A 26,378-nucleotide genomic window follows, 5' to 3' on the forward strand; every position below is an offset into this window, starting at 1 on the left:
TGATTTAACATACCTATTGGATAATTTACATGCATTCCTTAAAAGAATTGCAATTTGTATTAGACGAAAGGTTTAACACACACAAATACAAGTTGAGTTCTATACAAACCTTGGTGCCATCACTAAGGAGAACCCTCTTCTTACTGTTTATGCTCACATTTTAAGCTTTCCATTCCTGCCACATTCTTTTATTGGCTGTAATGTGTCTACTCCCTTTTCATGCAATTTCGTTTGCCTCCGCGCATTTGCCCAAAAACAAAGCTTGACTAATTACATATTAGATGAAAGTCTCCTTCAGCTTCTTCCAAAAGCAGTTACACCCACAGTCTTCGCAATCATATTTAAACTGTTTGAATCACTTTGTATATTGGACGTCAGCTTTGCTTCACATACATACACACATATATATACACAAAATTTTTGTACGTTTATTTTATTATTTTCTTACAGTTAAGAGCTTATCAAGGGGTTAAGTGCGGTAAAATTAAGTGGTGCGCCATCAACATTTATCCATCAGGCACAAAGTTTAATTACTTTAAAATGTAGTGCAGGTAGTACTTTAAGAGCTCGAGTAGGTACTGTAAGCATTTTAATGAGTGAAAGTTCGTCTGCCACTTTTGGGTGGTAAATAAATAAAGGCGCGGGTAGCTAAAAAGTCATTGAGGCCATTGCATGTTGAGGATAATAAATGTTAACTGCAAAGGGCGGAGGGAGTTGCACCGAAATCACCTTATGAAGGGGAAATCTTGAATGGCATTTCTACTGCAAAAACCATTAATGGAGTAAAATAAACATGTTGGTTTATAATGTAAACAATTTGAATGTGTTGATTATATGAAGGTACGTAAAGTTGATTTTATATTCTGGGGCGAGCTTCTGTTTTGGTCTGTTAGGAATTTGCTGTTTAAAGAAAAAGGCGATTGCATCACAAGGCAAGTTCAAAACTTATGTAGGTTATTTAAAAAAATTTAGTTTAAGCATTCACATAACAGTGGGGAATAATAAAGAGTTACCACAATGCCGTTATCTAAGATTCTATCCAAAGGCTTATTTGCAGGACACCCAACATGTGCTGGTAAGTTTAAAGTTAGGCTACGGTGTCGTAATTTTACGTAAATTTATGGTAAGATGGATTATGCGGGAGAAAAGTTCTGCGGAAAATGTATGATCTTGCCCGTAGAATACTTATTTATTTACTCTTAATAATTTAAATGGTTAGAGCAATCCAACAAGGGGCTACAGTCAGTAACAGCAAATTGGTAGCACCAAGAAAAATACCCAGGAGGATGCAGCTGTGTTTGGATGACTACACTCAGAGAAAAACGCCGTTCTAAAATCCAGCACCACCGGACTCATTTCAAGCTTTTCATGTTCTTACTTTTTTGTTCTTGAAAAACGAACGACCTGTTCTCAAAACAACAACCTTGTTCTTGAACTGACAACCATTTTCTTGAAAACAGAACGGCTGGTCTTAAAATATGAACAAATGTTCTAGTAATGAGAACAATGTTCTTAAATTAAGTTCAAGAAAAAAGAAACGGTATAATTCGTGTGCACTAAAATGTTAAATACAACATTTGGCACAATCTATCAAGCAGTTGTAGTGGCTCAGCGGCTACGATGTTGCGGTTGTAATCGCGTGGCTCAAGTTCGATCACCACTAAACTCTGAAGTTTTTTAAAACATTTTTTTTATATTCTATTTTTTTAACTCTTATTTTTCGTTCAGTTCCACTCATATATGTACAGCTAATTCTCAAACTTGTTATGAAATGTTTTAAGTATATATTCAGATTGCATCAATAAAATGAACAATTTCTCAATAAGAGAAAGACATGAAAAAATGCATATTATGCGTTTTTTCATCTTTTGGTCTTTAATAATAGCTTTTTTGTTATTAATATTTTTTATTAATTACAAAAAAATTATTATTAATAAAAATAAATAAATGAGTAGTAATTGGAAAAATCACTTTCCCTCACCATCCCCCCACCCCCTCCAACAAAGATCAAGAACAAACCGTTCTTGAATTGAGACCGAAAAATTTTAAATCGACCACAAATCGTTCTCGCAGCGTGAGAACGAAAATTCTTAAATCAAGCCCAAGTATTGCTTGAAATGAGCACTGAACGTTCACACATCAATACCAAAGTGGTCATAAAATACGAACGGTGTGCTTGGAAAAACTGTTCTTAAAACAAGCCCATCGGTCACGAGTTAAGAAAAAACGTACTTAGCAGACTTTTGTCAACGAATGTTCTTAATTTTGAACTTGTTTCGTTCGTTTTAGAACGATTTTTTCTATGAGTGTACGTAAGTGAGGAAAGCTTCCTACTGGAGTTCACAAAGGAATGTCCAGGGTAATATTTTCCCATATGGTTGAAGCACCTCACTACTTCCGGTCGCTTACAGCCAAGTATCCTCTGGGTAGTCACTGGAAATCTGTTTGATAATGAGCATATGAAACAAAGTGACGTTTCAGCTAGGCCACTCGTTAAAATCGTAATTGTGAACGCTGCTTGTGGCCAAGTCTCCGGCGGGGAGTCACTAAGTGAGACCACTTAGTCACAGTCGATTTCAGGGCAATCTGGGGGTTTTTATTACCAGACTTTGATCACTAGCAAGCGGATGTCTATCGTGGATCAAGCAGCTCGCTTTTACAACGCTAGGCAGGTTGTACTGTGGGTTTAGAATCCACCATGCAAAATCACACTCCAATAAAAATCTATATATTAATACGCTAACAAAATTACCATGCAATCAATTGACAGGCTGTTTCGCATAGTTAGCGTACGTAAAATCATATACAATTTATATGAATCGATTCGTATGGATCAGCCGCAGTGCATAGGCCTATTTTTCTTAACAAATATTACTCTATTTGTTTAAAATTAATAGAAACAGTTTTTTCTAAATTCGAACAATCTGTGCAAATATCGAAATTGCCATCTGTAGGACCCATTATGTTAGTGCCCTAAGACACAAATCCCGCTGAATTCGAAATTCCAAAAGCTGCATTGTTGCGTTGCTCAAATATTTCACCTACGTATGTACATATTCGTACGCGCCAAACGGTGAGAGAACTACTGCCTCACTAATTTTCAGTTCAAATAAAATGATGTTTCCCATTGTTGCCACTTACCTATATTGGTCTGTACCAAAATCCTTTAAACATTGTTCTAAAATAATTGGTAGTGCACAAAAAAAAACTTTAAAGAGTAGTAATAACTTAACCGGCCCATTTTTTTGGACAAATTTTACACACACGTAAATACATAGGTCTTTATTTAAACGGTTTTATTGAAGACAATACTTACATGAAATAATAATATTACTAAAAGCTAGAAAATAATTAAGTAGGTCCTAGGTACTAGTCATCACACTCCCCGTCAATCTGGGACGTTGATCAGACAATTAAATAAAAGCGTTGGGCGCATGAAATATCTAAAAATGTGAGGCGTAGCAGACTATCAATAGAAATTTGACGCGTCCAACGCTTTTATTTAATTGTCTGATCAACGCCCTAGATTGATGAGGAGTGTGATGACTAGTACCTAGGACCTAACGAATTATTTTATAGCTTCTAGTTATGAGGTGGGTTTTGTCTAAGGCTGGGGTAACACTCAGTCAATCCAGAGTCGAGTAAAGGTCCCACAAACCCCTACTGAATAAATACACGATATTTATGTGTTACGAACGCACGCACACACACGGCTGGGGATATTAGGCGGACAGCAGCTTTCCGTGCAAAGATGGAGGCGGTGGCTAATAGGCGTAGTAGTAGCGGAGGGGTCGGTACGGTGGTTTAGTGGCGGTGCAGTAGCGGGCGGGATGGTACGGTTGTCCGGGAGCAGCGGCGGGATCAGCGCGGCGGCCGGACGGCGGACAGTATTAGCGGACGGATTGGTACAGTAGTATGAGCGCAGTGGCTGGACGGTGGACAGTATTAGCGGACGGATGGGTGTAGCGGTATAGACGAAGTGACGGCACCAGCGAACTGGATGGACGGTGATGCAGCGGCTTAACGGCGGTAGGATGGCCAGCGGCCAACGGTCGTTGTAGCAGCGACGTGACGGGTGCAGCGGCTTAACGGCGGTAGGATGGCGTGCGGCCAACGGTCGTCGTAGCAGCGGCGTGACGGATGCAGCGGCTCAACGGCGGTAGGATGGCGAACGGCCAACGGTCGTCGTAGCAGCGGCGGGACGGATACAGCGGCTCAACGGCGGTAGGATGGCGAACGGCCAACGGTCGTCGTAGCAGCGGCGGGACGGATACAGCGGCTCAACGGCGGTAGGATGGCGAACGGCCAACGGTCGTCGTAGAAGCGGCGTGACGGATGCAGCGGCTTAACGGCGGTAGGATGGCGAACGGCCAACGGTCGTCGTAGCAGCGGCGGGACGGATACAGCGGCTTAACGGCGGTAGGATGGCGAACGGCCCACGGTCGTCGTAGCAGCGGCGGGACGGATACAGCGGCTCAACGGCGGTAGGATGGCGAACGGCCAACGGTCGTCGTAGCAGCGGCGGGACGGATACAGCGGCTCAACGGCGGTAGGATGGCGAACGGCCAACGGTCGTCGTAGCAGCGGCGTGACGGATGCAGCGGCTTAACGGCGGTAGGATGGCGAACGGCCAACGGTCGTCGTAGCAGCGGTGGCACCAGAGGGGCGACGGTGCGACGGCAGCGGCGGTGGGCTACGGAGCGCGTACCAGGGCAGAGAGAGAGAGAAAATAGGCCGGCGACGGGGTTTACCTGGACAGCGGCTGCGTGTTCCGGGTGGGGTCGGATAGGCGTACCAACGAGCTGGTATTGGTCGGTCGGCTGCAACGGGATCTCTAGTCGCTCTTCTTCGGCAGCTGTGGTAGTCGCGGGGTCAGTCACCTGCGGAAGAGACTGCGAGGACTAGTTAGTGCTGGTTTCACCGCTGGACACCCCCGCCTCCCTACTTGCACACTAGTAGAAGGTGCGTAAGGGGGGCGGGGTTGTACCAGCCGATACACGGTGGGTCGACCCGTGGGCGGAGGGGAAGTGCACCTTAACGGCACAGCGGTAGCCCCTGTGCGCACGCATCGGCTCACGGCCGAAACCAGAGCTGAGGGGAAGGGGTGGAATGTCATGAAGGCGTCGGGCCGCTCAACACCTAGGAGGGCGCGGGGGGCAAAGTAGCACAAGGCATCCTCCCCGTCGTCCTTACCTAAGTGAAGGGTGACCCGCGCCATGACAGCGCCCCCTCCACTCAGCCAGCCTAAGCTAGAACTGAGGGGGAGGGGTTAAATGGCCATGAAGGCGTCGGACCACTCAACACCTAGGAGGGCGCGGGGGGCAAAGTAGCACAAGGCATCCTCCCCGTCGTCCTTACCTAAGTGATGGGTGACCCGCGCCATGACGGCGCCCCTTCCACTCAGCTAGCTAGCAGGAGGGAAAAATATGTCTTTAAAAAGACATCCACTCCCGCTGGCTCACCTGCGAGGACTGAATTGCAAAAATGCAAATTCAGTGTTTATATGGGTGGTGACGCAAACTGGTTGAGAATTCAACGCACCGTTATTGTGATTATCATTGGTTCGCAATTTAGTTGGTTGTTGAATATGCTATAAAAGAAGTGGTTGTTGGCTATGCTATAGCAAAATAAGTACAGGCAGGTTCAGGTTTAGGTGAATAAGGAAATACAGGGGGGGTTACGTTATTGTAACGTTACGTTACATAGTATTATTATTACTTCATGTAAGTATTGTTTTCAATAAAACCGTTTAACTTAAAAAAATTGTTTTAATTATTTTATTTTGAAGTTTTTAGTCTTTATTTTATTGCCCATAATTTCTCATTCTTTTTAGTTTATTTACTTACTTACTTACTTACTTAATTGGCGCTTAACCGTCTAAACGGTTATGGCCGTCCAACAAGGCGCGCCAGTCGCTCCTTCGCTCCGCCAACCGGCGCCAATTGGTCACACCAAGGGAGTTTAAATCGTTTTCCACCTGGTCCTTCCAACGGAGTGGGGGCCGCCCTCTACCTCTGCTTCCATAGGCGGGTTCCGATAGAAACACTTTCTTGGCCGGAGCATCATCTTTCATTCGCATAACATGGCCTAGCCAGCGCAGCCGCTGCATTTTAATTCGCTGGACTATGTTGATGTCTGCGTATAGCTCGTACAGCTCATCATTAAATCTTCTTCGGTACTCGCCATCGCCAACGCGTAGAGGTCCATAAATCTTTCGAAGAACTTTTCTCTCGAACACTCCCAAAGCCGCTTCATCTGCTGTTGTCATGGTCCATGCTTCTGCCCCATATAGCAGGACGGGTACGATAAGTGACTTGTAGAGTATGATTTTCGTTCGCCGAGAGAGGACTTTACTTTTCAATTGCCTACCTAGTCCAAAGTAGCATTTATTGGCAAGATTGATTCTTCGCTGGATTTCAGTGCTGATGTTGTTGCTAATGTTGATGCTGGTTCCCAAATAAACGAAGTCTTTTACTATTTCGAAATTATGGCTGCCAACAGTAGCGTGGTTGCCAAGGCGCATATGCGCTGACTCTTTGCTCGATGACAGCAGGTACTTCGTTTTGTCCTCATTTGCCATCAGTTAGTTTATTTAGTGACTCATTATTACAAGGACTCTTTCCTGACAATTTGTTGCAATCTAAGTCCTCAATTCATAATCCTTCCAAAGACTTTTTTCGACTCTGCGCCACGTATGCTTGTTCCTCCTCCAACTCCAAAAAAATTTGGTGTCACTTCTACCGGACTGTATGTAATATTTGTTCGAAATATGGACCAGATTGGACCACAAAAACGATTTTTTTGAATATCTAGATTCTTGCGCCACCGGCAATTTTTTTTATAGGTCGCCTTCTATTCTTGTAGGTATTATGTGTTCCAAATATGAGCCAAATTGGACCACAAATACGATTTTTGCGAATATCTCGACCATTGCGCCACCTAGCGGCAAGTTTTTTTCGTATTATTGCATTGTCATCGGGTTCTGAACTATATTTCCAGTTTCAAGCTTGTAGTTTATCGGGAAGTTACTTAAATTTTAATTACAAAATTCGTACACAACGGCCGGTCGTCAACCTAAATAAAACCGTTTAAAAAATACAAATTGGTCGAATTTCGACCACAGGTGAAACTAGTTTTAATTAATAGTGAATAAGAAACGTGGCATCAAAGACTACATCAAAATCTTAAATTCTATCAACTACACTCAACCTAAAGTCAGCGATATGATACAGGGTGTGTATGACATGTTTAGATAAATAAAAGTAAGTAAGTAAGTTACAGCTGTGTGTTGTCACATATAAATATATTAACGATACATATGAAGAAAAATGTCAGACATTTAAAGGTATGAAATCTGAAACAAATCTAGTGCTTGTCAGAAGAAACCGTCTTAAATGAGAGGCTGTAGAATAGGTGCTGTCCTTAAAACAATATTTTTAACTTACGGCATTACAGGTGTTGGGAATATATTAACCAATCTCATATTACTAATGGTAAGATAAGTGTGCACAATAGATATATATTTCTCAAATCTTCAGGCAAACTTACTTAAAAAAGTGGGCGTTTTCTTCAACCGATTTTGCCCATGTCTAGATATTGTGGCGAATATTAGCATCACTATGCTGTTAGTAAATCACAACAGCAAAAACAACAAGCAGCCGAACTTACTTAGGAGGCGACGAAGAATATCTCACATACATATATGTAGTTATCAGCTAAAAGCAGAAGTTGATACCCACACATACAGAGGCATATGACTAGTAGAAAAGCATTAACTACAAATATACGTGTATATAACTGGTAACCAAGCATGAGATACAACTGTTCGTGAACACATTTTCGCGAAATGACTAAACCTTAGGTTGGACGAGAAAACCGAGAGTATAAAAGCAGCGTAAGTTGAGGAATCAGTAATTAGTTTGATTTAAAGACGCTTTTTGTGAAGTACGTGATATTGAAGCATAATTGTACTACTCCCAAAGTTGACTAAATAAACACGAAGACCTTGAATTATCTAATCCAGAGAAGGCAGAATTCATGGAGCGTTTGTTAAGGCTAGTGTGTTAATATCATCAGCATGCGACAGTAATTGAATGCTCTCATAATATAGTCATGGTTTAGTTTTTCTGCTGGAACTTTCTTTTCCAGCACTTGTTTACAGAGATCGTTCGAAATGGCCCGGTTCCTCTGGTAAGGCCCTATGAGTTTGTCAACTTTAGGATTCAGTCTTTCGCAAAGTACGCTAGATAGAACCTTATACGCAATGTTAAGCAGGCTGAATCGACGATAATTGGCGCGGTTTGCGGGATCTAATTTCTTAAGCATTCCCTATCTCGCTAGTATTTCCAGCCCTTCAGCACGCGAAATTTGACAGTCATCGACCAAAACTTCGGAAACACAATTAACAAAGTGGAAGTGACAAATGTTAGCAATATTGGCATCCACGACAAAGACACTCCCCGAAGGTTTTGGGGAGTGTTATCGATGTTGATAGTCATTTGCCATATATTGATCCGGTACGTTCCGGTAGCAAAGCACCATTAAGGTACTAGCCCGACCATCTCGGGAACGATTAATATGACCACATTAAACCTTCTAGGCCATCCCGCCCCTAACTCCTAGTTCCATGAGGAACTCGGTGTCGCCAGAACCTTGTCTGCTAAACATGTGTATGGTACATTCATATTTGTAACAGGATTCCCCTCGCAGAGGTGAGGTTGACAATTGGGTTGCTGAAGCCTTGAAACTATAAAGCTTTGTATTGAGCTTATCAACCCTTTGAATCACGCAGCTAAGGAGTCATCTCCATCGGTACTATGAAGAGGTCCGGCGCATATGTCCTCAGCCGTTTGATTATTATGAGTATAATGAGACCCATGTTAATAATTTTAGTTGCCCGGTGAAATCCGCTCTAAAAGCCAAATGCCTGAAGGTCGCAGTTGAGGAAAGCAACCTTTCCAGGGAGACGATGAATGAATTTGAGCACGCCTGATCCCAAACCGGTAGACTGTTTCATTAGGGCTTCTTTGGAGAACAAAATGAGGAACTAAAAGTAGGCCAGTATGAATGCGCCTACTTTATCATTAAGTATATGGAAGTGAGCAAAAATACCGCAATGTGACGGTCGCACAAATTGCAGATAATTTTTAGTTGTTGGAGAGCCGTAGTCAATGTCGGACTTAAACTGTTAAATTTTGAAAAAATTTTTGTAATTAAAATATATAAATTTAAGCTCTACCCGAGGCTACCAACTTTTCTTTGCTACTATCAAACAAGTACACCGTTTCCACTTACTTTGACCCCGCCGCCCTCTCTGTGCCTGCTATGAAAACAAATTTATGTTAATACCCATACGTCATTGGCAGGGCTTGTAAGTAACAATAATTTTATGTTTAAAGTGCTTTGGATAAATATGTCACTTAGATGATTGGTATAAATTTGACACCTGAGCAATGATGTATGCAAATTCATGGATGTTTATACTACACGTTTAAGTTCGTTGTGTTAGTACGGGAATATGAACAAAAAATATATATTTAGATGGTTTGACGAACATGTGTATGTATGTATTTGGACCTTATACCATATTGGTGTGAGGAAATTGTTTGCAGAAACAACAAAACCACAACAGTTGGGAGTGTTGTGCATGGCGCACAGGTTATAACGCTATAAGGTACACACACAAATCAAGACGTTTGTAAGGATGCATGAGCGCGTTAATTGTTTGCATTGTTTTGTGAAAATTCGCTGTCGTCGATTGCAATTTCCTTTTCGCTACGTAGCCGCAACGCTTAAACCACACTCATATTAATCATTGAGTATATACATATACATACACACACACACATGCATGCATACACACATACTATATTTCTAATTAGGCGGTTTGAACAAACGCTGGTTCTGCTGGCTTTGTTTCTGTCATAACCACAAATTTGGTAACAGTTGGTGCGGTTGTAAATGGGTGTTAATGGTGTTCTTGATAATATATGTACATACATATACACGTATTATATAAGATGTTATAAATTTAAGCGACGTAAAAATTTGTGAATTTCACTGAGTTATAAAGTTTGATAAACATTTTTGATGCGTGAATATCCTTGCACGTAAGGTAAATAGGAGGTAGCCACTAAACGAGAGTTGTGCACTACTACGATCACTTTTGAGCTGGTTTCCTTGTACCAGCAGCGCTCATGTCCGAACTGGTCGAAAAGAAAACCAAAGAAAGGGAGGGAAGGAAAAGGAAAGAAAGAGAAAGGAAAGGAAAGGAAAGTAAAGGAAAGAAAAGGAAAGGAAAGGAAAGGAAAGGAAAGAAATGAGAGGAAAGGAAAGTAAAGGAAAGGAAAGGAAAAGAAAGACAAGAAAAGGAAAGGAAAAGAAAGGAAAGAGAAGGAAAGGAAAGGAAAGGAAAGGAAAGGAAAAGCAAGGAAGGAAAAGCAAAACAAATGAAAGGAAAGGGAAGGGAAGGAAAGCAAAGAAAAGGAAAGGAAATATGAAAAGCAAAAACCGAAATCAAAACTGAAAGCGGACGGCGTATTTTTAACTTGTAATCGGCGGCCACCGTGGTGTGATGGTAGGGTGCTCCGCCTATCACACCGTATGCCCTGGGTTCGCACCCCGGGCAAAGCAACATCAAAATTTTAGAAATAAGATTTTTCAATTAAAAGAAAAATTTTCTAAGCGGGGTCGCCCCTCGGCAGTGTTTGGCAAGCGCGACGAAAATTGGAAGAGAAGCTCGGCCTTAGATCTCTTCGGAGGTTATCGTGCCTTACATTTATTTATTTTATTTATAATCGAAGTGTTAACGGTTTGTCATATGGGGCTGCAAAATTTCTAAGATCATGTGCAAGTCCTACGACATTATACCGGTAAAGCTGCTCATATCACTTACGATTTTCGATAGGCATATTAACTGGACACTGCCTTCTGGCGTCACATGCTTATAACTTATAATAATAAGGCCTCATCAATAGCAACTGATGTAGGAACTGCGAGCTGCAGGAAAAAAAAACGGCTGAGCACGTTCGGTGTCCGTGTTCTGTGCTCGCTAGGTCAAGGTTCCAGCTAAAAGCAGCGGCACATTTGCAGATCTCGAGGCAGTTTTGGTCCTAGAAAACTTCAAGTATTTACCAAAAGAGTTGGATTATTTTATAACGTAAGTCCTAATACCTGATTGGGTTTTCTATGTACCAGTTCAACTTAAGCTAACCTTTCTTGTCAAGTGACCTAAACTGTAGTTTAACTTCAGCCCCTAAACGAGCTCTACTTAATTTACAATTATTACTTTTCTAGACGTTGACTTGTATTTTAATACATCCAACTTTACGAGTTCAAGGTACTCACTTTCTAGATTGCAATTGACGTCGCATTGCCACCAATTCTAGCTCTAGCTCTATCTTTTTACGACAAAGTACTTCGTTGAATATTTTAATCCCTAAGATCGATAAAGTTGGTATATCCTAGAAAGTAACGCGTTGGGAAACCATACTTTGGGTGCACTCACAGCTCAGCCCTACTAAATAAGGAGATTTAAATCCTAGAAACATGTTTCGGCTGAAAAGCCAGTGGCATGCAGCCTTTCATTTGACCAAAAACACATAAAATTTATGCGCTGAAATGAGTTTGAAGATATCTAAAAATTGACTATCCCACTTCTAGTATGAGAGAATGTGATAGTTTTCCTAGTAGAGGTACGCCCATACAATGTAGTAAATTATATGTATTGTTGTTGTTTTAGAAAATTTAACATGATACTATGTTTGCTTTCAAAGCTTAATTTTAATAATTATATGGTAAATTCGTGGTTAATTTTCGCATTTGCATTTAAATTAAACATTGAATTATATTCGCTACATTGTTACGTAATTGTAATTTTAATCAAATGAACGCTGATTCGACACACATATACACATACCTTTGGTATACAATGAAAGCTTTGACTGCGGAATAGTGGGCTTAGGCCAGTTCCGATGAAAATAAGCAAAGCTGCTGAAGAGGGATGCCTTTTCTTATACCGACGACTGCAAACGTTTTAAGAATTGTGATACAAGGCCACTTATGGAGTAAAGGACATCGGATAAGGTAGTCATGGCAGGTACTCTCATTTACGTCAAAAAACAAGCATATTGACTTGATCGGCACCAAGGCGAGGTAATTTAATATTATATCTATCTAATCACAAATACGACCTATGCGCAGAAGGATTCTTTTATGATAGGCCAGAAATGGACATAGAGACTGCCTCCGCTTTGAAATCATACTCATAATGGGCGGCTTAAGCACCAGGGTGTGCGAGAGCAGAGCATTTGGTCCTAGAGGGAACACATATCTCAATAAATAAGCGCTGCTCCTGCTAGCGGCCTTGAAAGAAAGAAACCTTAGTTCGAACAGAGTATGTGCGGACAGCTTCAGGTGTTGGCTGATGGGAATATTACTCGATACTCTGACGGATGACTGAAGGTTTGAAGAGTGGAACTAATTCCTGAAGAAATTATAATGACAATCTGATAACCGACACGCTTAGTGTGCTAAGGTTACACAATTAAAACTTATCCTAACTGCTAGAAGGATAAACGTGTAGAAAGTATGACTCAATTGGAAAAATGAGTGATTTCCAGATAAATGTTAATAAAGTGCCTGAAAACGAAGTATTATCAGCTGTTACGTTTAAAATCGGCAGCAAAGAGTTAATAGAGAGTATGCAAAATATATTCGGATGTTCTCATGCTCAGTTTACTTTATTCGATTTTCATGGCCATTGTAGCGTTTTGCGTGAAATACTGTAGCCCTTAGTCGACGAAATGACTAGACATTGTCAATGGGGCTTCAGACCAGGTAAATATACTACAGACTGGAATTGCGCAATACACGAAATTCACACCCCTGCATAGAGAACTGACGCGCATCACCTCTTCTTTCAGGGGCACCTGATGACAGGAGGAGCTGACCCCATTCTGCTTTGTCTAGATGTTAGTTTCCAAGCTTTTTTCATTAAATCTTCTTCAGTTTTCGCCATAGCGTAGAGGTCCATAAGTTTTTCGAAGAAATTTTATTTCCAACAACCATACAGTCGCCTCATCTGATTTTGTCATCGTCCAATCTTCTGCACCATATAGCAGGATGAGTACGATAGTCACTTATATATTACTTCTAGAGCATGATCTCGTTTGTCGGGAGGGGACTTTACTATTTTATTGTCTTTCTAGTCCAAAGTAGTATATATTGGACGGAGTGATTCTTCGCTGGATTTCAGAGCTGATGTTGTTGTTTTTGTTCACGTTGGTTCCCAAATAAACGAAGTCTTTTACTATAGCAAAGTTATGGCTGCCAACAGTAGCGTGATTTTCAAAACGAAAATGCGCTGAATCTATGCTAGACGCTAGCAGGTACTTTGTTTTATCCTGGTTGACCATTAAATTCATCTTTTCCGCTTCTTTTTCCAGTTTGGAGTAAGTAGAATTTATGGCGATGATATAAATTTCTTCAGCATACGTCAGTAATCGCACCGTTTTGTAGAATACTAGCCAAACCCCTGAGCATCTTGCGCAACAAAATACAAAAATCTTATATCAAATATCAACAGAAATCAGCTGTTCTATCATTATCTATCAATAAAAACATACATGCGCTTGCTCTGCCATCTGGCGAGTGTTAGCAACTGCAGGTAATGCAGTGTTGGTTCTGGTCAAACATTCACAATAGTGCCATAGTGCAAACAGATTTCTTTGTGTGCTCACAATCGTTTATTTATAACATATTATTTTAACAAAATATAGCCAAACAAACGTACTACGACCAATAATGCCTAAAGCTCGCTAATAGCACGAATCACCATCGTTACAACCAAAGCTTTATTTATAGATTTGGATTCCAAATAAGAGCGAAAAAAAACACTCGCAGATAAAAAACAGCAATTAGAAATAATATATAAGATTGCTCCAGAGCGGTTGAGTCCTACAGCTTGTATTATTTTCTCCAGCATAAAACCAAAGAAATCGCGCGATAGGGGGTCACTCTGTCTGAAAAGCCGTTTAGTTTTGAACGGCTTGGGGAGGTCCTTCCCAATACTGATTGAGCTGATGGTGTTGCTCAATGTTCATTGTCATACAAACTGTTAAATCTCATATTAGAACTGTGCTAGGTAAAGTTCAGTATCGTTTGAATTTGTATGAGTTTAGCGATAGTTGAAAATACTTTCATCGAATTTTTCTCAAAGTTTGTTATTTGTAGTATTTTAAACTACGTCTAACAACTTTGATTAAAGCAATGAAAAAGTTTTGATTTTTAACCACCGACAACACTTTCGTTACTAAAGCTACTTTAAAACTTTAAGTGATTTTCCTTGTTATTGGCCAGATGTATTTTGTGTATTTTGTGATAAGGTGTATGTATGTATGTGTATTACATATATTTAAATAATATTCGAGCGAATGAAAGCACATCATATCAACTATCGGGTGATTCGTTATGGCATACAAAAGAAGCCCATTCGATAAATAGCTAAGCTATGACAGACATTTTTCTATAATTTGAATGAGGATATGTATACTGAAAACGTATTAGCTATTTTAAGTCTTTGTGATACTAGTTTAAAAAAAAATTTAAGAAAGAAGCAAAAAAAAATTGAAATAAGAACTTATTCAATTTAAAGCTTAATGCAAATTTTTACCATCTTTTATACCAAACTTTCGCCTACACCAAAATCCTGTGTGCACTTTTGTGGGAAGTCGGATCAAAAATTTATTTGAAGAGCTTTTCTAGGTTGCATTCCAGAAAAAAAAGTATTTTTAATTGGTTTCAAAGGGTTCTAACCGCAACTTTTCCAATTCTCCACAGTCTGAAAATGTAGTCCCGATTTAATATTATATCTCCCTGGCCTCAGGCGCAAGCAGTAGCCGTAACCAAACCAGTAGAAACACTGGAAGAAAATAGTCTAAACTGCAGCCGCGTCATCATTTATATCTAAAGCCAATAGGCAATACTCTCGCATAGCACAGCATCTAAAAGTGTGTTATAGTATTAGCAATTTCTGAGATAGAGTAAAGCGTACATCTATATTGGATCCCAAGGCATATGGAAGTAGATGGTAATGAAAAACTACAAAAGTTCGGACAATATTTTTGAAATTTTACTGAATTTGGCACTGCTTGACGGTTATTTGGATCGAGAAGCTAAAGATAAATTACTGCCAATTTAAAAATACATCGCAAGGGTTTAATAGGCTTTCATAGTTGGAGGTTCTTCGTTGAGCAATAACTAAGCTCTCTACTCAGGGTTTAGTCCCCTTATGCTCAAATAACAATACGATCCGTAATGGTAAACATTTTTGAAATCACAATAGCTCTAAGGTGCTGAATCGGAGTAATAACATATGTGATATAAGGATAATTCTTACTCGTACTATATATAATTAATTGTCATTTTCAGAAAGAGATTAACTGTGTCATATCTATCGTTTGAGTGAAACTGGTTATCGATGCGTGATCGTAAAATACGATACGGGCCCAATTTAAAGTTTACTGAAAAATTAAAAAAAAAAATCTAAGGAAATGCCCTTAAATGAATCACCCTTTATAGATACTTTTGTTGCACTTACTTACTTAGCCGGCTTAAAAAATAGCTACAATAGATACAAATTTCCTTCATGCAACGCATAATTGTATTGATATAATCATTGGCTTCCATATGCAAAGTTGACCTCAATCGTTTACTTTTAAAAATTTTCCACAGCATTTATTTATTCTTTTTTTATGTTTTTCTTATATGCTGCCTTCTATGTAGTACGATTCTATTTTTATGCTCAACTGTCATATGCCACTCAAATGTCAATGACTTTCGACAGCGCTTGCGATGATAGCGACGACATTGTGGCATGCCATATCGCATAAAGGCTTTAAGGAAATTGTTAGTTGCAAACTTTTGCTCGAAGGACATTGAGTATGTAGCCAACAGTTGGCTGTTGACTGTTGGCAAGTTCAGGCTGGTTGCTGCTACGTTGTCAGTCATCAACCAGCTATTCGGCCTTCAGTAGTTGCAAGGGTGAATGAACACTTCAAATGGTAAAAAGATTTTCCAACAATTTCAAGTTAATATTACACTTGCATATGTTTACTCCATATATTCAGATCTTAGTATTTATGCTAGTATTAGAGTGCTTTTTATTTCTAAATTTTTTTTTATTATAATTACAAAATTAATTGACTGTTCGTTGCACCTCAATGAAAAAACATTGCCTCAATAACTTTTTGTGTTAATGTGTTTAAAAAAAAAACAATTTTGGAAAAAAACTCTTATCCTTTCTTTTGACTATATGCAATATTTTGTAGAGAGCAAAATTTTTTTTATTAATACATTAACTTTTCAGGCTCGTTTTTTGAGTAAAAGTTCAACACAGTTTGTTAGTTAAACTACGCTTTAGGTCAGTCTACTTTAACTGAAGTTTAAGCTTAGCACAATCGGTCGATCTGGCAGGGTTAAACTCAAGTTAACCTATCAAGTATTTGCATTATTTCGCATTGGCGTCGAATACACCCAACAAATAAGGGCTTGAGTACCATTAGAGATCAACACTACGGACTCAATCAGTCTATGTGAGGACCTCATGGACCGGCCAGTTCAAGCATTAGAGCTCATGTGGATAGCTAATTAGAGTTACAGCGGATAAACTTGAGAATAAAAAAAAAACTGGAATTTCCCTTTTTCGCTCTTATTTGGAATCCAAATCTATAAATAAAGCTTTGGTTGTAAAGATGGGGATTCGTGCTATTAGCAAGCTTTGGGCATTATTAGTCGTATTGCTTTTGTTTAGCTATATTTTATCAAAATAGTTTGTTAAAAATTAACAATTGTGAGCACACAAAGAAATCTATTTGTACTATGACACTATTGTGAATATTTGATCAGAACTAACACTGCATTACCGGCAGTTGCTAACTTTCGCCAGGTGGCAACGCGTGTAAGCTTATGGATGTTTGATTGATAGAACAGCTGATTTCTGTTGATACTTGATATGAGACTTTTATATTTGTTGCGCAAGATGCGCACGGGTCCGGCTCGTAAAATAAAACATGCACATATGTATCATATATTTATAATTTATAACATTTCATTACTGCTACCAACCAGGTTTTTATTTCTCACAATAAACAGCTATTGTCTTTGGGAGAAGATTTTTTTTAAAGTCTATATCCAATGTAGGATAATAACTGCAGAAATGTGCTGGATATTCGTTTGATAACCACACATTTCCTATATAATTTCTCAAAGGTTGGATAATAATTTGAAAACGACGCTGGAGATCAAGTTGAGAATTTTAAATTTTACAAAATTTATCAAAGGTTGGATACTGATTGGAGAATGATATTGGATATCAACTTGAGAACTATCAGGTCCAAGAATAATTAGAGAATGATGTTGGATATCAACTTCCGAATTAGAGATATGTTTCTCTAAGGGAGGAAACAAATTTTTTTCCATGTTTTTTGGGTAACCAAAATCCAGCTGTTGCAAATTATCGAAATAATAAAAAAGCAATATGGCGTCACAAAAAAGCCAACCCTAAATCCGGCCTTAAGGTGACTGAAAAGCTGCTCTGTAGTTTAACTGAAGTTTAAATTTGACTGGCGTTTAAGCAAACTTAATTTAGGCTAAGCTAAACCAACTACTGAAAAACTGGATCTTAGTTTACCGACTAGAGTTGTTACATTTTTATGTGCCTACTATATTGTCACAGCGACTGAAAAATCGCAATAAATCACAGTGGAAGCTTCGAAGAAATATTGACATATTTGACTAACTTTGACAGCAGCTTCGTTCGTCTCATTCGCAATTACTCTTAATAACAATCACAGTCACAGGAACAATTTCAATAAATCAACCGTTGATTTTCTGCTCCGTCCAAATAGGAGAAACATATTTTCGGTTTACTGTGAAACTTAATTGTTATTTTATTAATGCTTTGCCCCACTCACAAAATTTTATTAAAGTCTTCTAACGGGAGTCCAAGGAAACTAGAAGCTTTAACAGGGTTGGACCATAGAGATGATGCTGTTAGAAGACTAGGTCCCACAATGAAAGGATCGTTGGTGTAGAGTTAAGGACACATTGCATTTATGGCAAATACAATTATGCGGGATGCAGAATGAAGTTGGGGCAGAGTGAGATCTTCTTATGCAAGGTTCGATAATATTGATAACGGGGTTTACCGGGCGCGAAACAGCGAGGGTGCTTACTGACTCAGTGTAAATTAGGCCTCCTTATGTTTATAGGGAACAAACGGCTGAGTGGAAATATGCCGGATATTATCTTAGTGCTTAGGCACATGTTTTTTTTCCTTTTAGACGCGGGGCTAAATCAAGCCTGCGTTTGCTGGGATGTACGGGTTGGTGGCAGTTCAGTAAGTACTGTCTCTTCAGCATTTCATTCTTCTCTTTTTTTGCTCATTTGTCTCACTATATAGATGGTGTTCAGGGGTCATAAGAAGACATCGCGTGGCAATTCTCAGTGTAGTATTTTGACTTTTACAGTATTTGTTTTTTAGGTCAGACGACCAAACTGTCGACACGTAGCACATGAGCGGCCGGACAATTGCTTTGTACATGGTTTGCGGCTCTTTAACTTTTCCCCAAGTACTGCCCGCTGGCAGTTGCGGCTTTGTACTTGAGATACATTTTCGGAGGCGTATGCCTTGAAGTCAGAGTGTTATCGAACTTAGCCCTAATCTGTGACGGAGCGACAATTGATAGCGTAACGCCATCGGCGTGTACGTTCAATATTCGTGTAATCTTTTCTTTCCAAAGAGTCGCCGTGGATTTGGTCGGTGATAGTGGCAGATCGCGCGATGTGTGCGGATACTACACAGATCACCGACTTAGCGATTCATAATATCGCGGCTATTTAATTTCTTGTGATCAGCCTTGTGATTGTCATTATTGATAAACGTGATTTTTAGCTGTGACTCTTATTATAATGTTCTTCTATAAATAGCCAATCTCGGTCACAGATAAAAATCACTACGAATGAAAAGTCACGTGACAAAGAAAGTTTTTTCTTAAAATACGCTATGTTAACATTTTCACGACTTCTTTGCAAAGAATAACTTTGGAAACTTAAAGTTTAAAATATCGCACAGCCTAATGTGATTATATTTATGTATCGTTTTCGCTCATTCATATGTATTATAGAATATTGACAACTTTTAGCTTGTGCTGAGAAACGGCACACCCTTAGATGAAGAAGGTAAACAAGTATTGTAGTATCACTTCATATTTGGACTGCCATGGTTGTTGCTCAATTACTTCAACACATTGAACCTGTGAATGCGGACAACGTCAGTGGAGTTTAATGGAGTGAGAGTAGACGTATCGATGACAGGATTGGCAGCACCAACAAAGTATAATAGTGGCTCAGTTAAAATACGTAGCTGGGACAGAACAAACACACATAGCCTCTCGTGGGGCTATAAAAACAGACAGCTTAACATTTGAAAGACAAAAGTTGACCACAAAAGTTTGGATTGCACACATACACACACATTGCATATTCACATACTTATAGACGTTCCCATTTTGCAAAGTGGTTTTCGTTTATAATATTTTTTAGTTTTGTTGTTTCTTGATTTTAGTTGTTTACTTCGTTGTTTATCACTAAAAGGATTTACTTGATAATGTCGATGATAAGCTCACTAGACCGGTTATTGTGGCTTTTTATAAATAACAGTTTATTTTAAGGACCGTATACAACAATTGTAATCTTTTAAATATTGGGTCGCCGTGGTGCGCTGGTAGCATGCTGCGCCTACCACGCCGAAGGTTTTGAGCTCAAGTCCTGTCGAAAATTTAGCAAAAAATTTTCTCAATAAGAAAGAAGTTTTTCTAGGCTGGGACGCTCCTCGGAAGTTATTTGGTAAAACACTCCAAGTGCCATGAAAAGCTTCTGAGTGAAAATTCATCTGCTTTGCAGATGCCGTTCGGAGTCGATATAAAACATGTAAGCCTCGTCCCTCCAAGTTGTAGAACAATTAAAACGAGCACGACAGAAGCGAAGCTCAGTGTAAATCATTTCGGTGTTGAATCGCGCCTAGTACTTATCAAACGTTTTAGAAATAAATTATTAGCTGCTTAACTGAATTGAAACATAAAAGGAAATGTCAAAATTGTTTCCCTCTACAATTTCACATACGATTATGATGGGACGTGTTTTTAAAGCATTTCAGTGTCAAATCGGTTTTATGGCCGAATTTGAGAGTATGCTTAAATTAATGTTTGAAAAATACCAACCCTAAAATTTTAATAGATACTTCGCATAGTGAAAAAGACGTGCTACTGTGTACATACAAATGTTCACATATCAAAAAGTAAAATTTATTGCATTTCATATAGAAAATAATTGCCATTTTGTTTCTTTTTACTTACGTAATTTTCAATCAAATCATTACGATGTGGCACAAAGTAGTTGTGATCTTCCATGTCACGTCGTTTCTTCACACGTACGAAATGCTCCATTGGATTGAGGTTGCGACGTGCACAAGCGTTAGCCAAGAATTCTTCCACTGACATAGCATCACGTAGGTAAACTGTGGCATAATCATTATTGGGCATGGCAACTTTGAAGGTTTTTTCCGGCTCGTCACGTGAATTCATCTAAGAAGGTTGAAAAAGGAGAAAAAGAGAATATATATAATGAAAAAATTGAAGATTAATGTAATCATCTACTTTAAAATATGTTTTGTAATTTAAGCTGCTATAACGATGGTGAATATTAGGTGATGACTTAAGTAAAAAAAAAAACAACAGCAATATGAACTGATTTTTTATTAGTGCTTATTATTTTTGATGTGTATAATTTCAAATATTCTCTTAACTTTTAAAGAGTTCAGCACATCAGAAAAATTATAAATATGTATTAGAGTATCCGGCAGACTTTGCCTGCTTCATAATTGGTTTGCATACATTTCAAAAGTGAGCCTCGCTTCCTCTTTTAATTCTCTATTCCACTCTTTTCATCTTTATCTTCCATTTTTCCTCCTATTATTTTTAACTCTAACTACCTCTCATACTCCCCTTTTCACTCATATAACCCCATAATCACTCCTTCTACCACTCACCTAAATATTCTCATTTAGGAGAACTGTATGAGATGATATGAGATACCTGCTTCATCTGGCCGGCCAATTTCAATACCAATTTTAAATAAAATAATTTAAAAAAATTTTTTAAGTTAAACGGTTTTATTGAAAACAATATTTACATGAAGTAATAATAATACCAAAAGCTATAGGTAGGTCCTAGGTACTAGTCATCACACTCCTTATCAATCTAGGGCGTTGATCAGACAATTAAATAAAAGCGTTGGGCGCGTGAAATTTCTAAAAATGTGACTGAATAAGGTTCAGTTAGTTTTATTTATGACTATCAGTAGAAATATGACGCGTCCAACGCTTTTATTTAATTGTCTGATCAACGCCCTAGATTGATAAGGAGTGTGATGACTAGTACCTAGGACCTACCTATAGCTTTTAATATTATTATTACTTCATGTAAGTATTGTTTTCAATAAAACCGTTTAGCTTAAACAAATTTTTTTAATTATTTTATTTTCAAGTTTTTAGTCTTTATTTAATTGCCTATTATTTCTCATTCTATTTAGTTCATTTAGTGACTAATTATTACAAGGACTCTTTCCTGACAATTTGTTACAACCTAAGTCCTCAATACATAATCCTTCCAAAGACTTTACTCGACTCTGCGCCACGTATGCTTGTCCCTCCTCCAACTCCAAAATATTTTGATGTCACTTCTACCGGACTGTATGCAATATTTGTTCCAAATATGAGCCAAATCGGGCATCATAGGTCGCTTTCTATTCATGTATCTATGTATTATGTGTTCCTAATATGGGCAAAATCGGACCACAAATATGATTTTTGTGAATATCTCGATCCTTCCGCTACCTACCGGCGATTTTTTTTGATAGGTCGCTTTCAATTCTTGTATGTATTAAGTGTTCCAAATATGAGCCAAATCGGTCCACAAATACGATTTTTGCGAATATCTCGGTCCATGCGCCACCTAGCGCCGATTTTCTTTCACAGGTCGATTTCTATTCTTGTGTGAATTAAGTGATCCAAATATGAGCCAAATCGGTCCACAAATGCGATTTTTGCGAATATCTCGATCCATGCGCCACCTAGCGGCGATATTTTCACAGGTCGATTTCTATTCTCGTATGTATTAAGTGTTCCAAATATGAGCCAAATCGGTCCACAAATACGATTTTTGCGAATATCTCGGTCCATGCGCCACCTAGCGGCGATTTTTTTCTTATTATTGCATTGTCATCGGGTTCTGAACTATATTCCAAGTTTCAAGCTTGTGGCTTATCGGGAAGTTACTTAGATTTCAATTACAAGATTCGTTCACAACGGCCGTGCAGCCGTGCATGCGGCCATGCGGCCTGTCAACTCAAGGTAAATAAAGCCGTTTAAAAAAGCATTCATCTTACATTTAAGATAAATAAAGACGATCCTCCTGCTTGTTAATATTCCTATCTGCAAAGTATCTCTGAGTAAACAGAGGTATTTGCCATATTATGCCTTCTGCAACAAAAACAAATTGTTACTTCTTTCCTCTCACTTTTCCTTCCCATGTTTAATCCTTGTAATATCTCCGCACCATATCTCTCTTCTACTCCCACTTAATTTCAGTGCCTCAACCTCCCGCTACTTTTTCATCATTTTCTCTTCCCTAGGTTACTCTCACCATTCTCTTTCTCTCCGTCTCCGACTACCACTCCTATCTCCATTTTTCTGTCTTTTCGCCTATGGATTTTTTTAAGTCTTCTCCGTCCCCTCTCGCTTTTCTTCTTAGCCGCCAACTCTTATTAAAACCCTCCTATCCACATTTTGGTCTATATCTCAGAAATGGATCCATTAGTAACTTTAAAAAACACTTAACGAAACTAACTCACGTTATGATTTTTAAAATTGGTTCTTCTGTTATTGAGCTTTATAGTCAAAAATAGATGCTGCATTCCCTTTTATATGAAATTAACCTATTGAAAAGGCTACATAAATAAAATATTTCAAACAGATTACACCATCTTGGTCCGCTCTCATAAAGAAAGGATCCAAAATCTCAAGCTTATCCAAAATACTGTACTAAATTTTAAGTTAGTGGCCTCATAAATAGTATTTTTTGCAATTTATCGATCCATAGACCTCTTTCTGGAAATAAACGTTTCTCAAATATTTACTTGGCCAAGGAGACCCCCTTTTACTAAATCTCAAGGAAACCGCATAATAAATTATTCATAGCAATTTTTAATTTATTATTTATTTTATAATTTGGGAAACATTTACAAAATGTGAGATCAGGATAGGAAAGGCAACAGCTGTTTCGAGTATATCTTGTAAATCTCTTCAAAGCCTTTTCTCCCGGGAGTGGGGCTTGAACTCGCAGTCCTACGAAGGTTGAAGTGTTACAAGCGCATTCAGCTACGTCATGTCTTAGTTGTTGTAAACTACTTTCTTTAGAATGGGTCGGCCCTTTGTTCACTTCCCGGAAATGTGAGAAAGAAAACGGGCCAAATCGTTAATCTAAGTCATCCTCAAATCCCCTTGAACACACACACAACATTTCATCGAAATCAGTTCAGTCGTTCGGGAGGAGTTCAGTCACAAACACACGTACAGAAGAAATACACATATATTAAGGCATACTCAAATGACATCGCAGAGTGAGCTTCGCTTAAACCTGCAGTCTATGGTACACATAAGAATTACTAAATTGTATTCGCATATCCTGTGTTAGAGGGACTTCATTGCAGATTTATGACACGGTAGTCACCTCTAAAAATGTACTAAAATCAAAATATTAACGCAAATCCAGATCCATTCTTTAATTGCGTTTAAATGTGCATGTAAATCCCTCAAATAGTTAAGTGGTATCTTGACATTTCACTATCGGTATAGTAGGCGACAGAGGCGAATTCAAGAGGGGCCGGAGCATATTAAAACATCGCCAAAAGCATCAATTTTATGGGTTTGGAAAAACGTTGTTGCGTATTCCATATACAATTTCCTTGCTTTTTTGAAAATTTCTTCTAATATTTCATAAAGTGATCGTTCAATATTCCTGCGAATATTCATGGGTGCTTGACCATTGGGCATTTTTCACCTATTCTACTTCGTAAGTAGGATTTGGTACTCTTTAAACATCAGACACTATTTTCGGATGTTGAGACTGAAACAGATAATAGCGCCGATATGAGTAAAATCTTGAAAACATTCACAAAAGGCGTTTTGCTTACACCGTCTAATACTTCGATTTTCGAAAATTTTGTCCTAAGGTTCGTTGTTGTTCTCACAATTTCTCCTGCGAAGAAATTTTTCGAACAAATGACCACACTTTCATAAAAAAACAAATATTTTTCCAGATTTTGCAGCATAAAACGCGTGCTTTGGAAAAGAGTCACAAATATTTTCTTAAACTGATCTGTGATTTAGAAGGCGACGTTTTAAATGAGCAATATATGTAAGTATAAAGAAAAGAAATATAAAAAGCAATGCAATAGTATGCCTGAACGTCGTTTCTTTTCAAATTGAAGCGATTCATTTGGCCACTACTGTAGCGTGATTTCTGTACCTAGGTTGGTGCATACCTACTCAACGTGATCAAAATCGAATGCACGTTTTTCTACCACATTCTGTCGTATTTCTTCGAACTCTGTGAAAGCGTTGCCCCCTAATCTAATGGCTTCTTCGAAAACTCTATCGGGCGATTGTAATTGCCGACTGAGAGATAAAACGGTCACATGTACCGATTGCATTATGAAGCAGGAAGTTTTCAAATCGTAGTGAGGAGCTGAGAAGCCGTACCTGAAGCCTCCGCATTCTTCCAAGTTATAATTTTTCCAATGCTTTAATCACGAATGGATTCAACACGATGAAGGTCGATTCAAGGATTTCAATGTACGTATATCACTAAAGGAGCACTGAAGTTTGCAAACGCTTGGGTTCCATGAAATTCACCACTCATAGCCGGCGCTTCAAAAATAGTAGTAAATGCCAACTTTTAGAATGTAATGAACTATAAGATGTGTTTTTTACATGTATATACATATGCACTTAAAATTTATATGGACTGCTAAGTGCATAACTTTATCTACATTTATGAAACTGTAGCGCATAAAAGTAGGGATTAAGAGTGTGTGTACCTCGACTATTCTCCACTTTCGATTTTTGCATGCGATATTTCGATACATTACTACTATGTGTAATTCTCCATAAGGGGTTTTTTAGTTGCAAATGTAGATGTATATACATGGAAAACAAACGCGGATATGTTTTTCGCTATTCCTTCCCCAGAAGTTTCTGTAACGGGGACAAACAAGTTAGTGGTAAGCACAACTGAAGCTCAAACTTAACTATGTTTTTTCATAAAGACTTAAACGGTTACGGCCGTCCAGCCACGTCTTAGCTATGCTTGCTGGCGCTCCAACAGGTCACGTCAAGGGAATTTAAATCGTTTTTCATCTGGCCCTTGCGGCGAAGTAAGGGCCGCCCTGTTCCTCTGCTTTCATAAGCGGGTTCTTTCATTCACAAAACATGGCCAGCGTAGCCCCTGCGTTGTGATTAGCTGGATTATATTGATGTCTGCAAAAAGCTCGTGCAGCTCATCGTTAAATCTTCTTCGGTACTCGCCGTAGCCAACGTATAGAGGTCAAAAAATCTTTCGATTATTTGTGAAACACCCTCCAAAAACTGTTCCTGGATCCGCTGCTGGTAGGTGAGCACATCATCTTGGTTTTTTCTCCCGGTCGTTTATCGTCACTTGTGTGTTTAAATGACATTGATGTGTCCTTACACACAAATTTCAAATGATTGAAGATATTGTAAAAATGCGTCATACAATGCCCATTAATTATAGCCGCATTCATTTTTTTTATCGCTAAAACTTAATTGCTGTAATTAAAGCCAACATATTGTACACCTACGAAATCATTGTTTGTGCAATTTTTTAATGGGTTTAGTTAATGTTTTTTTGTTTATCGTTTACTGTCTCATTTCATCAGTGTCCTTAATGCAATGCAGTAATAATAATTCAATTATATAACATTTGTGGACTATTTTTCGACTTTTTTGATTTTATTGCAAGCATTATGAAAATTGTGTAACATTAATTAAAGTTATTTAAACATATAAGGCTACTCATGAATATATTATATTATGTTACTATTTGTTTGACGCATCGTTTATGTAAAAGTTACATCATATAAAAAATTAAAACAAAAAAATAATAAAAGAAAAATTTTAAGTTAAACGGTTTTATTGAAAACAATATTTACATAAAGTAATAATAATACTAAAAGCTAGAAAA

The 26,378-nt window shown here is 38.5% G+C and overlaps 1 protein-coding gene across 9 annotated transcripts in view; it reads right to left on the minus strand.

Annotated features, from left to right (window-relative positions):
- sif (still life) overlaps positions 1–26,378 on the minus strand; it is an 843,636-nt gene that overhangs the window by 204,762 nt on the left and 612,496 nt on the right. For all 9 annotated transcript variants that reach the window (XM_067789261.1, XM_067789264.1, XM_067789263.1 and 6 more), the window contains one exon: positions 20,415–20,642. In XM_067789261.1, coding sequence (XP_067645362.1) covers positions 20,415–20,642 — 228 coding nt within the window. The remainder of the gene's footprint in view (positions 1–20,414; positions 20,643–26,378) is intronic.

The sequence above is a fragment of the Eurosta solidaginis genome, chromosome 5, assembly GCF_040869045.1.
Source record: "Eurosta solidaginis isolate ZX-2024a chromosome 5, ASM4086904v1, whole genome shotgun sequence".
Lineage (NCBI taxonomy): Eukaryota > Metazoa > Arthropoda > Insecta > Diptera > Tephritidae > Eurosta > Eurosta solidaginis.